Source organism: Columba livia, chromosome 3 (assembly GCF_036013475.1).
Source record: "Columba livia isolate bColLiv1 breed racing homer chromosome 3, bColLiv1.pat.W.v2, whole genome shotgun sequence".
NCBI classification, from domain to species: Eukaryota; Metazoa; Chordata; class Aves; order Columbiformes; family Columbidae; genus Columba; species Columba livia.
In genome coordinates this window covers 87,787,215-87,800,032 of record NC_088604.1, presented here as the reverse complement: position 1 = coordinate 87,800,032, position 12,818 = coordinate 87,787,215, and the positions used below count along the sequence as shown (strand labels likewise).

Below are 12,818 nucleotides of genomic sequence, written 5' to 3'. Positions count from 1 at the left end.
CGGTCTTTGGTTCTGTTTGTGCCCAGGCATTGCCTCTCCCCAGTCCTTTGGCTGCAGGCTGCTAGGGGAAGGAGAGCGTTTTGTCCCTTCACTTACACCGTGCTGCTGGCACACGGAGCCACAGAACCTGAACGCAGCGAGGTGGGAACAGAGCTGGGGTCACTCATCTGTCTCTCAGAGGCCTGCTCCACACCTTGCCTCTCCGTTGTGCCATGCTCCAAGCAATGGCCACTGTACACAAATTAGTGAACACGCAGCAGCTGCTTGGGAACCACCCCAGCCCTAGGCAGCATGGAGAGCAGCAGGGAGCAGTTCTGAGGGACAGCTGCTTGCTGCCTGCTGCCTGCCCCTGTGCTTTGGAGATGGCTGAGCTACAAGCAGCTTTGCATGGCCAGAAGGCACTCCCAGCCAAGCTGAGCTCCAGGGCCCTGGCACCCCTCACCCTTTCCCAAAGGCTATAGCTGCCCACCCAAGCCAGGCAAGGAGACAGGCTCCTGGATGCAGATGGCAACATACATTGCTATTGGGACCATAAGGTTGGGCTGACATCTGTCACCGAGGCTACTCCCCACCCACACCATTCCCAAAGCATTCCAGCCCCACTTGCACGCAGCTCCTCATCCACCTGCTTTTATCAGCAAACCTTTGACGCCTCTGCAAGATGGATGGAGAGCCTGCTTGGGCTGGGAGAGCCCACGAGCAGCAGCTGGGCTCCTGGCAGCCAGGCAGGGCTTGTGCTCGCACAGAGGGAGTGCACAACCCCCCCACTCCTCCTTTTGCACCACGCATGCTCCTGCATCCCTGCCACAGCTGGGGTCCTCTCCTCCCAGGTCCCAGCCCCCAACCCGCTCCACAAAGAACAGACTGCAAGAACAATAGCTCATTTTTTTCCCTTTTTTCTTTTGTACACAAATATATACAGGGTATAATACACATCTCTACACAGACAGTGCCACTTGGAACACACTGCTCTCCACAGGCAAAGCCCACCCAGCCACAGAGGCAGCCCCAGGCCACAGCCGTACCTACAGAGACTGGAGCATCCCAGCCTGCCTGCTGGACCGGAGGCAAAGGTGGTAGGTGGGTGGAAGAGAAGCAGGATCAACATCCTCCCCGCCCCAGGCTGGGAGCAGACCAGGAGCTCCCAGCTCACATGCTCATTTCATCTCCAGCCCATCCCTGGAGGGGATGGGTGACACTCACCATGCCCGTCTGCACCCACATGTGCTCCAGCCCCAGCAGAGCCCTGGGAGGTGGGGTGGCCTGCCCTTCCCATGCAAAGACCCACATCTCTTCCGCTCCATCCCCCCTTTCCTCCAGGCCTGGGATTCCTATAGAGAGGTGTACAGGAAAGTCAGCTATATCCTCCCCAGAGCAGGCCCCACTTGGCTCTGTGGGTCCAGCTCCCCTCTTCTACTGGGAGGTGAGGGGGAGAAAAGCCATGGGATGTGACCCCCCTTCCCCACAGCAGAGCTGGGCAGGGCTGACGCTTTGCTTGTTCAGGTCTATTAAGGTGCTTGGAGCTCCAGGGCCAGCACAGGTGATTGAACAGGGAAATGACTGTTCCCTTCCACCCGGCCCCAGCAGACCCCAGAGGCCACTGAGCTTGGCCCCAGTGAGCCAGAGCATTGCCTGCAGATGACAGGCAAAGTGATGGGTGGTAGTGTCTGCAATGAGCACCAAACAGGATGGTGGCAGGGGGTTGAGGGAAATAAATATAGCTCAATAGCAGGGAGATTTATCATTTTCCTTTATATTTTACACAAGGAGAAGGGGGAAACAATTGAGGGAAACTGATCCTGACCAGGAACCTCCTCACAAAGAGCCTTTTAAAAGGGTCAGACCTCCTTGCAGGTGCTAGGGGCTCCAGTCCACCTCTCCCATCCATCCTGTCCCCTGCTTGCCTCTGAGACACAGCTATCACCAGGGAGGGGGCAAGGGCAGAGGTAGGGGAGGAACAGCCCCCCTCTCTCAGGCTGGGCAATGCCTCCACCCAGACAGGGCGGGTGATGAAAGCCAGCACAGCCCCACAAGACTTTTGTGCTTCTGAAGGTGGTGGTCTTGCTTGCAGAGGGCTCCCAGGGGCTGCTCTTCCAGGGCTCCCTTCCTCTCCAGCCACCTCAGCTGGGGGAAGATCCCACAGCAGCTCAGGGAAGGCAGCCCATGGGGTCCTGTCACAACCAGGCAGTGATGACCCCACAGGGTGCCCAGGGCTTGCAGTCCAGGACCCTTTCTCCCCTCTTCTTAGCACCCAGGAGACCTCCAGCACAGCCCCCCCATTCCCAGGCCTGACTCTGCCGTGCAGACACGGGGCAGCAAAGGGGGCCGCAGTACCACACAGCGGTCATGTTCATTTGTTTGAAAAGGGAGAAATATGTGCAAAAAAATGCTGCTTAAAGTGATGCTGCAATCCCCCACCTCTGCCCCTGAGGGAGGAGGGGACAGGACCTGGGGCAGAGGCTGCCTGCGCCTCCTCCTGCACACCAGAAATGCCCTCAGCGACCCTCACCCTGCAAGGGGCGGCCCAGTTCACACCAACCCTTCCCTGGGGTGATGTCACCCCGACTGCAGGACCAGGCTGTCACCTGGGGGAGGTCTCTGTCACCAACCCCTGTGCCTGGGCCTGCTCCTGGCATGTCCCACCAATGGGATGCTGCAAGGGGTTGAGAAAGGACACACAGGGGCATGGGGAGAAGGTGCAACAAAAGCCACCCCCCTACTTAGGGGGCACTTCCAATACATCAACTAAAGCTTTTTGTTTGTCACCTTCTTGCAAATCTAATAAATTATTAGTGTTTCTTGCCGGGAGGATAGGGAAGAGAAGGGGCCCTCAAAGATTCCGCTTGTGCCCCTCCCCACAGAGCACCCAGCCTTCTCCCTCCCTGCGGGTCCAGAGCAGCACTGCAGGGATCACAGTCCCCCTCCACCCGAGCCCCTGGGGTTTTGGGGTCCAGGGACACCCTGAAGAAGGTAGCTAGTAATGGGCATGCCCGCTGAGCTGCTGTGCTGGTACAGGGCTGGAGGGGCAGGGGAACAGAGAGCTTGCTGAAGGCAGCAGCCATGGGGCATGGGTGGGCAAGGACAGCGGCCAGCACCCTCAGTGCCTCTTCCCAAATTCTCCATGCGCACAGCCTGCCCCACTCCTGGGCCTCTTTTCCCTTCCCTCCCTCCCTCCGAGGTCCCTACTGGTGGATCTCGTTCTCTATCAGGCTGTCCTCACACGATTGGAAATCCGTGTCGTTCATGCCATCCGCGTTGATGAGCTCCTCATCCTGCGACCCCTGCTCCTCCGACTCTGTTGCTTCGCCCTCCGGCGAGGAGTCCTGCAGCACTTGGGCGATGTACTTCTGCCGGGGTGGGCGAGGGGAGAGCAGAAACACACGTGAGCCTGAGGGGCTTCTTGTGGCAGCAGCGCACAACCCGCAAAGCACCGTGAGAAAGGCTGAGCATGGGGATACGCTGGGAGGGCAAGGGAGTGTCCAGACTCCATGGGATGTACCGAGAGAGAGGGTAAAAGAAAGGCTGGCCTGGCCCTACAACAGTGCACGTGCCAAATCCCAGCATCCTGGGACAGGCAGCACCTCCAGAAGCCAGGCCAGGGACACCACAAGGCTTTTCAGTTCTCTGGAGCCCATGTGGACTGGGAGGCTGTACTTGCCTCCTATAGGGAATCTCCTTTTGGAGACATGTCACCACCCTTAGGGATGTGGAGACTGGGAAGGAGCCTGGATTCCACGTGCACACCCCAGCCCTGCTCTCCTGAAGAAGCAAAAGGCCCTGCTTTACCCCAAATCTCCATGCACCCCCTGAACAGCTCTGCACATACTCCAACTAGAAAAATCTCATGGTGGAAGGAAGCAGCTGGAATGAACCAGTGAACCAAGGAGAAGTTCAGATAATTAACTCTGGCATCTCAGAGTTGGGCAGCGGAGGGGAGAGCCCTCAGAGCACTTTCATGGCCTTCAAGGTAAGGCCCACAGAGAACCCTGTGTGTTGGCAACAGGACCAGCCGGGTGGGTGACAACTGCTTCTGACAGGCAAGCGTGCAAAGATGCAGAATGAGAAGGAAGACTGACCCAGGTTGTTTCACTGTCCCAGCCAAGAGCGGGGCAGAGAGTAAATGTGCAATGTCTGAGGAGCAGCAGGAAAGGGTTGTGCATCTGTGTGTGGGGGGGGTTACACCTCATCATCCAGCTCAGGTGAGGGGCACAGTGCCCAACACTTGCCTCCCACCCTTACTGGGAGACTCCAGGTGCTGCCTCAGAGGGGTGAGGAGAGAGATACTCAGACAGGGACTTCCCTCGCCCTTCCCAAACCTGGGTAAGGAGCACACCAGGGCATGGAGTTTGGGACAGGGACTCACAGCTGATTTGGGAGCTGGCAGACTGGTGGCAGGTCTTCCATTCTGCCTGTTTTCTATGGTGTCCACCTCCGTGTGGTCAATCTGAAGAGGAAAAGAGAAACTGAGAGGCTGCTGGGGGGAACACATTTGCTGTCCCACCACAGAAGCAGTATCCAGTCAGCATGGACAGCCTTGGGACTGTCTCTTCCCTGAAGCCAGGGTTAAGAAGCTCTGCCAGGGAGCAGGCTGGGACCTCCTCCAGAGCCCCTGCTGTTTTGTGGCTGAGCTGTGCAGCCAAGGAGAAAGGTCCCATACCCACAACCCATCACTCCCCCTCACCTTGTAGTTGTGAGCGCTGAGGTATTTGAAGTGCCCGAAGCAGACGTGACACAGACAGATCACAATGGTGATCACGAGGACCACAAAGGTGAACATGGAAGTGGGGGCCAGGAACCCTGGGGCAAAGGAAAACCAAGGTGGTGGTGTGTCAGAGGGACCCTGACTGTGCTGCCAGGACCACAGCCTGGCCAGGGAAGCGACTCTGCAGGAGACCAGGGACTGGCAGCCCAGCCCAGAGCTCACCTGTGCGCATGGTGGAGAAGAAGAGAAGCCAGAAGAGACAGAGGATGGGGGCTGCCACCACCTGGTTCACAGCCCCTGAATGGATCTTCTTGTCCAGCTTGGCAGGCAGGTAAGCATAATACAGGTTGTATCGGTCCACCAGATGCTTAAGCAGCATGTACATGAGCCCTGGGAGAAAGGGAGGGATGCCAGCAGGGTGGGGAATCGGCCTCTTTCCCAGTGCCTCTGACTGACAGGGAGTATCTCCCCCAAACCACACTTCTTGCCTCCTTGCCTTGAGCTCTCCCCAGTGTCTGACACAGGGGGGTGGAGGGGTATCACTTACCAAAAGGGACAATGATGGGGCAGGTGATGCTGTATGTCATGACCACAGTGAAGACACACATCATCCAGGCGTAAGCAGCCCCAAACTGGAACTCGTAGGCCTGGTGCTGCAAGAAGGAACAGGGACCCGTCAACATGGCCCTGAGAGCTGAGTAGGGGTGAGCAGCACACCCCGCCATACACACGGCATCAGGACCTCACCACAGCACTCTCATTGCCCATGGAGGCCACAACCCAGCCCTCGGCCCCGCTACGTACGCGTTTGACGTTCCTCCGCTCAGCAGCCGAGCGGGCCAGGCAGAGGCGAATCATGTACATGAGCAAGCCGGGGATGCGCAGCAGGTCCATGGCGTTCCCAATGAAGGCAGAGGCGATGACGTAGTTGACGAAGAAGGCCCCGTTGTCTGGCAGGAACACGCACCTGGGGAGGCACGGGGAGAGCAGACTGCAAGGGCTGCTCCCTCCTTGCAGGGCAGCAGCTGGGAGACCCCAGAACCTTTGGATGCCAACAAGAACCTCCCCCTGTCGCAAAGAAGGGCCTTCTGCCCAACTCCACTTACTCAAATCGCACGGCAGCTTCGGCGAGGAATTTTTTGTCAAATAACCAGCGGAAAAACACGTCCAAGCTGTGAGGAAGGAGGCAAGAAGAAAAGAGGAACAGTCAGAAGCAGCAATACACAGACATGCACATGCAACTATGTGGAAGCTGCTCTAGGAGGACCCACAGCTCTGACCAGAGGCTGCTTTGCTCCCTCTTGGGATGTGTCACCAGCAATTATGTAAATCAGACACTGGGAAAACGAGTGCAGCACCCAAAAAGGGATGGAAAGCTTCCCACTCTCATGTGTGTTCTTATCCCTTTTCCCTTTACTATCAGTGAAGTATTTTCCTCTTCTCTCTGTTTGGGCACAACATCCATGCAAGGAACAGGTGACTGACTCTACTGAAGAAACAGCTCAGGTACAAGGTACCCTCTGACACAGACTCAAACGAAAAACAAAAGAACAAACAAACCCCCCCAAAAAACCCCAAAAGAAAAAAACCAACCAACCAACCCCAAACCCTTAGGAGAAACTCCCATTTTCCTCAATTCTGATTTTTTTATATGAAATCATCCAGTCCTCTGGCACCTCAGGTATTGGTGGACAGAGCTTCAGAGGCAACAGCAGGGGGACCAAGTCCAAGGAAATGTGGTGTGTTTAATGGTATCTGGTCAAAAAGCAAACCTTCCAAGAGCATTCCCCCACCTGCGCTGTATGTTATATGCAACCAGGCATTTTTAATCTGGCTGGGAAATGTTGACGTAGTCACCCCCACTTAGATGGACGACTATTCTTCTGTCTCTATCAGAGGGTTTGTCTATGCTCAGGAGCTGCCTGACTTCACCACTGAGGGGTTGTATCCCAAACCGTGAATTTAGGAGGGTATAGATCCTCCACCCTGCAATGTGTAAGTAACTCCCTACCACAGTGAGAACCCCTTATCCCAGCCCTTGTTTTTCCTTTCTCACACTGCTTCCCTACTCAGCCAGTGTTCAGTGCTAAAAGCCCATGCTGATGGCTGGCACCTCTGTTTGCCACCAGGCATTTCTATAACCCCCACAGGAAGATCTGGGGCTCACATCCAAATAGCTGAGCATTGCTGCAGCTTACACATAACTAGCCCAGCCAGCCAAGCAGTGCAACTGACTCAGTTCTGGCTCAAACAGGGAATTCACAAGTTTTATGCAAAATTCAGAGTGCGTACCGAACACAGAGGCAGAAAGTGCCTCCTTCACCAGCAGACCTCGACCAGACTTTTCATATGTGTCCATCAACTGTGCCAATTTTTGCTGCATTATACATAACACCATGGCACATGTCAATGTGTCTGCAGATTGATTCTATAAGCTCCTATAGACCCAGACAGGCACGGTCTGGCCTGCCCCCCCCACCAGAACTAAATGCCACGTTCCCAAAGGGATGGTGGCCAGGGCACTTGTGCAGTGGCAAAAGGAGGTAATGGAGGAGAACAACCAAGGTGCATCTCAACCCTCCCCATTTTCCAGGCCTCTGCACTTGCTCTCCCTTTCCACCACCCCTACCTGCTCAGGCCCAGCGATGGCAGCAGCAGGACCATGAAGATGAGAAAGGTGTAACACTTGTGCATGGTTGTCCTGTTCTCTCCAGACCTGTGGGCAGAGATAATGCTGTTAACCTTTCACTCTCGCCCCGCCAGCACCAGGAACAGTGTGCCCCATTGCCTTCTCAGAGAGCACTTCCCAGTATCTAATTGGAATCCCACCCTGTCCACTATTGGTACATGAATGTGTCCTTTCCCTTTGGTGTGCCTGAGGTCTAGTTCTCAAGTCCCAGATCCTTTCCCCTTGTCTCATAGGCCCTCCCACCCCCCACATCTTTAGCAGAGACTCTGCAGTTGCCTCTCTTGACCTGCAATTCTCAGAGCTGGTGACATCCTCCCCACCAGTCTTTGCAACATAGAGCAGAAAACAAACCTTACATCTTTTGTTCTGTGGGGAATGTGCCTCACAAGCAGCACGTTTCTAGTGCTATGCACTTTAAATGCCTTCCCTATGGCCAGAAGCCATGGCAACAAAGGTGATTTTCCCTTAGAAAAGCCATGACTTGCATGGGTACAGGCACACCACCCTGCCTGCTCACCTGAGGCAAGGCTTCCCTCACTACTAGCACTTCTCACAGTGACCAGCTTCAGCTCCTCCCAGCTTTCTTCTTCTTGCAGACCTACATCAAGCTCTGCTCAGACAACCACACTGCACAACAACAGCTAAGGACTGGCAAAACAGCTGTCCACAGCAGACCCCAGGTGTCCAAGAGGTGCAACATAACATCATGCTTGGAGTGGGAGACAGAAGTTCAAGCAGAAGGATGCAGCCAGGAGCTGGAGAAGTGTCTAGTGACCAGACAGCATGCTGGCGTGACTAAGAATAGGCGCTGGCTGTCCTTACCTGGTCCAGTGCGCTTCAAAGAAGGCAGAGTAATATACGATGGTTGGCAGCAGAGCAGAGAAGCACCACAGCAGCAGGGTGGGGAAGAACTGAGTGATGATGGGGTTCTGCAACGAGGCAGAGAGTGTGTTACAGGGTGCAGCAGCTCTTGCACCAGCCACAGGTTCAGCTGCCTTTGCTGACACCAGGTCCCCAGCACCATGGCTGCCACTGCACCCTGGCCAGGCTCAGTAACTCCTCATGGTTAGGCTGACAGGACCTGGGAAACGCTGACAGTCTCTTTCCCTACCCCCTCCTTTGCAGGGACTGTTGTGCCTTTGGGTGGTTCCCGTGCTACCTATCCTGCACCCATCTCCCAGGGCCTTACATTGAGGTACTCCACAGGCTTGGTGACATTGAACTTGTCCATAGTGGTGATGATGATAGCAGGGGTGGTGAGGAAGAAGAGGAGGATGAAGAGGACCACATTGATCACGAGGCAGCGGATCCACCAGATGAAGCCCCGGATAGAGAGGTGCTCCCTGGGAAAGGGGAAGGCAGGCATCAGGAGGGCTGTGTGGGGGAGAAGGGCAGGTCCGGGGTCTCACATACACACCATGGCCCAGCCTGCACAAACAGCACTTGGGGTACCAGCTCAAGGCTCTGCCCCTCCAAGTCAGATCAGACCTCTGGCTCAGCCAGGCTGGGCTTCAGCAGAAGCAACTCAGTTACCAGAGGAGCAGATGGGAAGGAAGACGGGGAGGGTGCACCCCTGTCCCATCAGCAGGGCCTGCTGAGCCCCACAGAGCTGCTCACCAGTAGATGTTCTGTGGGTCAGGGGCGTAGCTGACGGTCCAGTTGGAGACGTGAAGGGACTCACTGCAGGAGGAGGCCCTGGGCTCCCCACGGCATGCACAGCCCTGGCACTTACAAGCATTGAAATCTTTGAGGATTCTGGAGAAGAGAAAGAGGGAGACACTGACACAGAGGGCTGGCAGGGACAAGGTGAGTGGGATGCTTTAGTGCTGGCATTCCTCTTATTTAAGGCAAGAGCTGGGACAGGTCACCCTCTTGGGGAGGACAGGATCCTTTTCACTCACATGGCTGTGATGGTTTCATTGTGGAAGGTGACAAAGGCCATCCCCAGAGGCTTTTCATTCACCTTCTCCTTCTCCCGCTTATAGTCATCTTTGAGTTTCTCCTCCAGCTTGGTATAGTACTCAATGGCCTCCACCTGGGCAGGGGGAGAGGGGTCAGAGCAGAGACGTGGGGACTCAAGCACCCATATGCCCTGCCACCCAACACCTTCAGCTCTTTCCCCACCTCCTCACAGCCCCTGATGACACAGCAGCACAGGTGGCCACAGGGCTTGGGGTTAATCATGGATGGAGTGTTCTCCTTGCTCTGCAGGTTGGTGAAGTAGATTCGCCCACGCTCAGCTTTCTTCCTGAAATGGGAGAGCGGAAGAGGTGGAAGGGAAGAAAAAGAAAGAAAGAGGGTGGCTCAGAAACGCTCCTGTGGCACCAGACTCGAGGGGGGGACCATGGCATCAGCTCCTCCTGTCTTCTCTCTGCCAAACCAGGGCTTACCTCTCCGCGTCAAGGAACATCAGCCGGGCCACATCATAGCAGGGACGGGCCTCCAGAACAGTGCAGTTGGCATAGGCCTCCCTGAGGACAGGAATCACCAGCTCATTACATCCAGCACCAAAGGCTGTACCCTCAAGCAAACCCATACACCCAGGACTTCTTTCCTGCCCTGGGCTAAGTGTCATGATGCACAGCAAGAGCTTGCTGGGGGTAGCAGGGGAGCCTGCAGGCTCTGTCCCTTATAGTGGAAACCACACATGGGGCAAAGGCCATATCCTCTGGGCTCTGGCATGAGGAGCCTCTTTGGACTTCTGCCTTGTGGTAGCATGGCACCCCTCTGAACCCACATCCCCTCTCTGCCTTCATGGATCACAGGACTTGGGGTCAGAAATAGGCAGAAGGGTTCACAAAGGGTACAAAGAATTTCTCCTCTCCCCATGGTGCCTCTGAACACGGCCCTGACAGTGTGTTCATTGAAGTCCTGATGGAAGAGGAATTCAATGTTTTTGTTAAAAAGAAAAATCTACTTCTCTACAAGCACTGCGATCAGGGCAAACACAGCAGCACAACATCCCATAGTCACTGCGTGAGCGCCTCCTGCCTGCATCTCATGTCTGAGCTTGACTACATCTCAAGACATGCCCTGTCCACTACTCAACATGCTGATCCCCTGTGGCTCTGCAAGAGGTAGATGAACAACATTCCAAGGCACAAAACCAAGGACACCACACTCTCAGATAAAAAATAACAGCAAGATGCCAAAAATAAACACATTCAGGGATTTTAACTAGCTTTCTGCTCTCAATGTATTATTGCCATTCCAGGTAACACTAGCACTACCCCGGTTAAAGTCTGCCCTGTAACAGGGATGTTTTTAATTAGGGACACAGTGAGACTCACTCAAAATGCTTCTTGATCTTCTCTGGCTCAGCATATTTTGAGATCCCATTGATGAAGAGAGTTCGCTTAACCTGGAAGGAAGGAAATAAAAAAAGGAGATGGCAGGTGAAAGACCAGACTGCAGCAATGCTGCCTCCAACGCCTGAGTCAGTGGTGGGAAAGGGCAGCCCCATGACTTCTAGCACCAAGGGCTGCCCTTCTCCTCTGCTTCCCCTAGCTGCCGGCATCCTGGTGCACTGCAGGTTGACAGGCTTACACTCCAGTGTCTCAACAGAAACAGGAGGTACCCTTAAGAAATGAAGAAAGCAAAAGCAGCTAGAGCAACCCCTGAGGAAGGTATGGGGTCCCCCTGACACGTTCATACAGCACAGGCCTCTCCTGCTTCCCCACATGCACCCAGGGCTGCTGCTCTGGAGATCTGCCTTTGGCCAGGTGGAATAAAAGAACAGCCAAAACAATACAGCCCCAAATTGCTGTGGGAAGTGGGGTGCTCAGCACTGGCTCCGAGGCCACCTGGCTTGATGGAAGGGCACAGGAAAATGTGTCTGGGAGAGTGGCCAGACCCTGCTCACCAAGTCATCCTCTTTGTAGCGCATCTTGGAGGTATGCCGGCGCATGCTGTACACCGTCAGCAGCAGGTACAGGAAGGCAAAAGATGTGTGCAGCCACAGCAGGTTATTCCTGTGACAACGGAGACCACAGAGGAAAAGGCAAGGTTGACACTACAAGTCACTACAAGACACTACAACAGCATATGGCTGTTCAGGCCCTGAGGGCAATGGGGCCATGAGCAATATAACCTGCTTAGTACCCACATGCCCTACAACCAACTTGCAGCAGCTCAGCCTGGAAATTGGAGTAGTGACAGTAATCTCACAGTGAGGGCAGAAACGCGACCTCCAAGGAGCTGAGGCTCTGCAGCAAGTGGATATTTTAAAAATACCCCCCCTTGAGGCCCTCAATTACCATCTCACCCCTGCCCACACATACCCAGAATTCAAGTTAGCGATAGTTGTCCTCCCAAAGCTGTAGGCATTGTTTTCTAGGAAGAAAGAGGCAGACATGAGCACATTCAGTTACACTGACTGGCACAGAGCACCACTTGGGTGCAGAGCACTCCAAAACCCAAGCTTGCCCAGGATGACCCTCTGGATGCACCATGCTCCAAGTGGGACAGCAGTCAGGATTTGTCTGTGTTAGTCCTGTCCTGCCCTCCGCTGGTCTCCAGTGGCCTGGGACACGGTGTCGAAAGCAGCTCCCCCAGCCCAGCCAGAAGCTCCCTGCTCTCACCTAGCAGGTCCCCTGAGAAGTTGACAGGCAACACGATGCCCACGGAGAGCACACCCACGGCCACCAGCAGCCCAATGATGTGCCTCTGGAAGGACAGGTAGTGCACTGCATCACCCCCGCACTTGTCCCGGATCTCATCATCCCTGCCAGGAAGAGAAAGGCCATCAGACAACCTTCTACATTTCCTCAAGTGCTGGACAGAAGCGCAGGGTCACAGCTACCCTCCTGGTTTGAGGCCACACAGCACCCCTGGTTCTGCTCTACAGAGCTGGGGTAGGGAGCCCAGGACCCAGCCTTGAACCAGCCTGGGCAGAAAACTGCCCCTGCAACGCTTACTGCAGCCCCACTGCCCATAGCCCTGCCCTCTGCACCCTCATCCCTGCCCCCAGGCAGCTGGACACACATACACCCCACCTCACACCCTTCTGGGGCATCTTGCCTGCCCTGCTGAGATATAGGATGGCTGACACCATCCCACAGTGCTCTGAAGCCAAGGAATGCCTGGGAGACTAGTGATAAGCACCATCAGATTGCAGGTGTCTCCCTGCATCCTCTAGTCCCCATTCGTAGCCATTCCTTGGACAGCAGTGCCCTTAGCAAGAGTCTCAGGCAGAGAAGCATCTCTGCAGAGCAGCAGACTGTTTCTGAGATGGGACTGAGGCAGGGGAGACCTGGGCTGGGTGCTCTCCTCTGTCACAGACCTGCTGTGTGACCTTAGTTCTGGCTTTAGGACTCCTCATCTAGTCCCATCTCTGCTTGTCCTCTCCAGGGGACGCTTTGCTTGTGCTCTTCAGAGAAGGGGCTGCAGCAAGGGCAGCGCCTTCACACAGTTGTACTGTGCTGGGTA

The 12,818-nt window shown here is 55.2% G+C and overlaps 1 protein-coding gene across 3 annotated transcripts in view; it reads right to left on the bottom strand.

Annotated features, from left to right (window-relative positions):
* Positions 1–880: 880 nt before the first annotated feature.
* Positions 881–12,818, bottom strand: part of TMEM63B (transmembrane protein 63B) — a 47,520-nt gene continuing 35,582 nt past the window's right edge. For 2 of the 3 annotated variants that reach the window (XM_065058101.1, XM_065058103.1), the window contains 18 exons: positions 11,972–12,114; positions 11,672–11,723; positions 11,254–11,362; positions 10,682–10,752; positions 9,782–9,862; positions 9,516–9,639; positions 9,293–9,426; positions 9,009–9,146; positions 8,581–8,734; positions 8,214–8,320; positions 7,332–7,418; positions 5,809–5,874; positions 5,507–5,669; positions 5,250–5,355; positions 4,925–5,092; positions 4,682–4,797; positions 4,364–4,444; positions 2,952–3,347 (listed from right to left, as the gene is read on the bottom strand). In XM_065058101.1, coding sequence (XP_064914173.1) covers positions 3,183–3,347; positions 4,364–4,444; positions 4,682–4,797; positions 4,925–5,092; positions 5,250–5,355; positions 5,507–5,669; positions 5,809–5,874; positions 7,332–7,418; positions 8,214–8,320; positions 8,581–8,734; positions 9,009–9,146; positions 9,293–9,426; positions 9,516–9,639; positions 9,782–9,862; positions 10,682–10,752; positions 11,254–11,362; positions 11,672–11,723; positions 11,972–12,114 — 2,065 coding nt within the window. In that variant the 3' untranslated portion in view covers positions 2,952–3,182. Of the gene's footprint in view, positions 1,332–2,951; positions 3,348–4,363; positions 4,445–4,681; positions 4,798–4,924; positions 5,093–5,249; positions 5,356–5,506; positions 5,670–5,808; positions 5,875–7,331; positions 7,419–8,213; positions 8,321–8,580; positions 8,735–9,008; positions 9,147–9,292; positions 9,427–9,515; positions 9,640–9,781; positions 9,863–10,681; positions 10,753–11,253; positions 11,363–11,671; positions 11,724–11,971; positions 12,115–12,818 lie in introns of those variants that run through there. The other variant, XM_065058102.1, reaches the window with a different exon arrangement.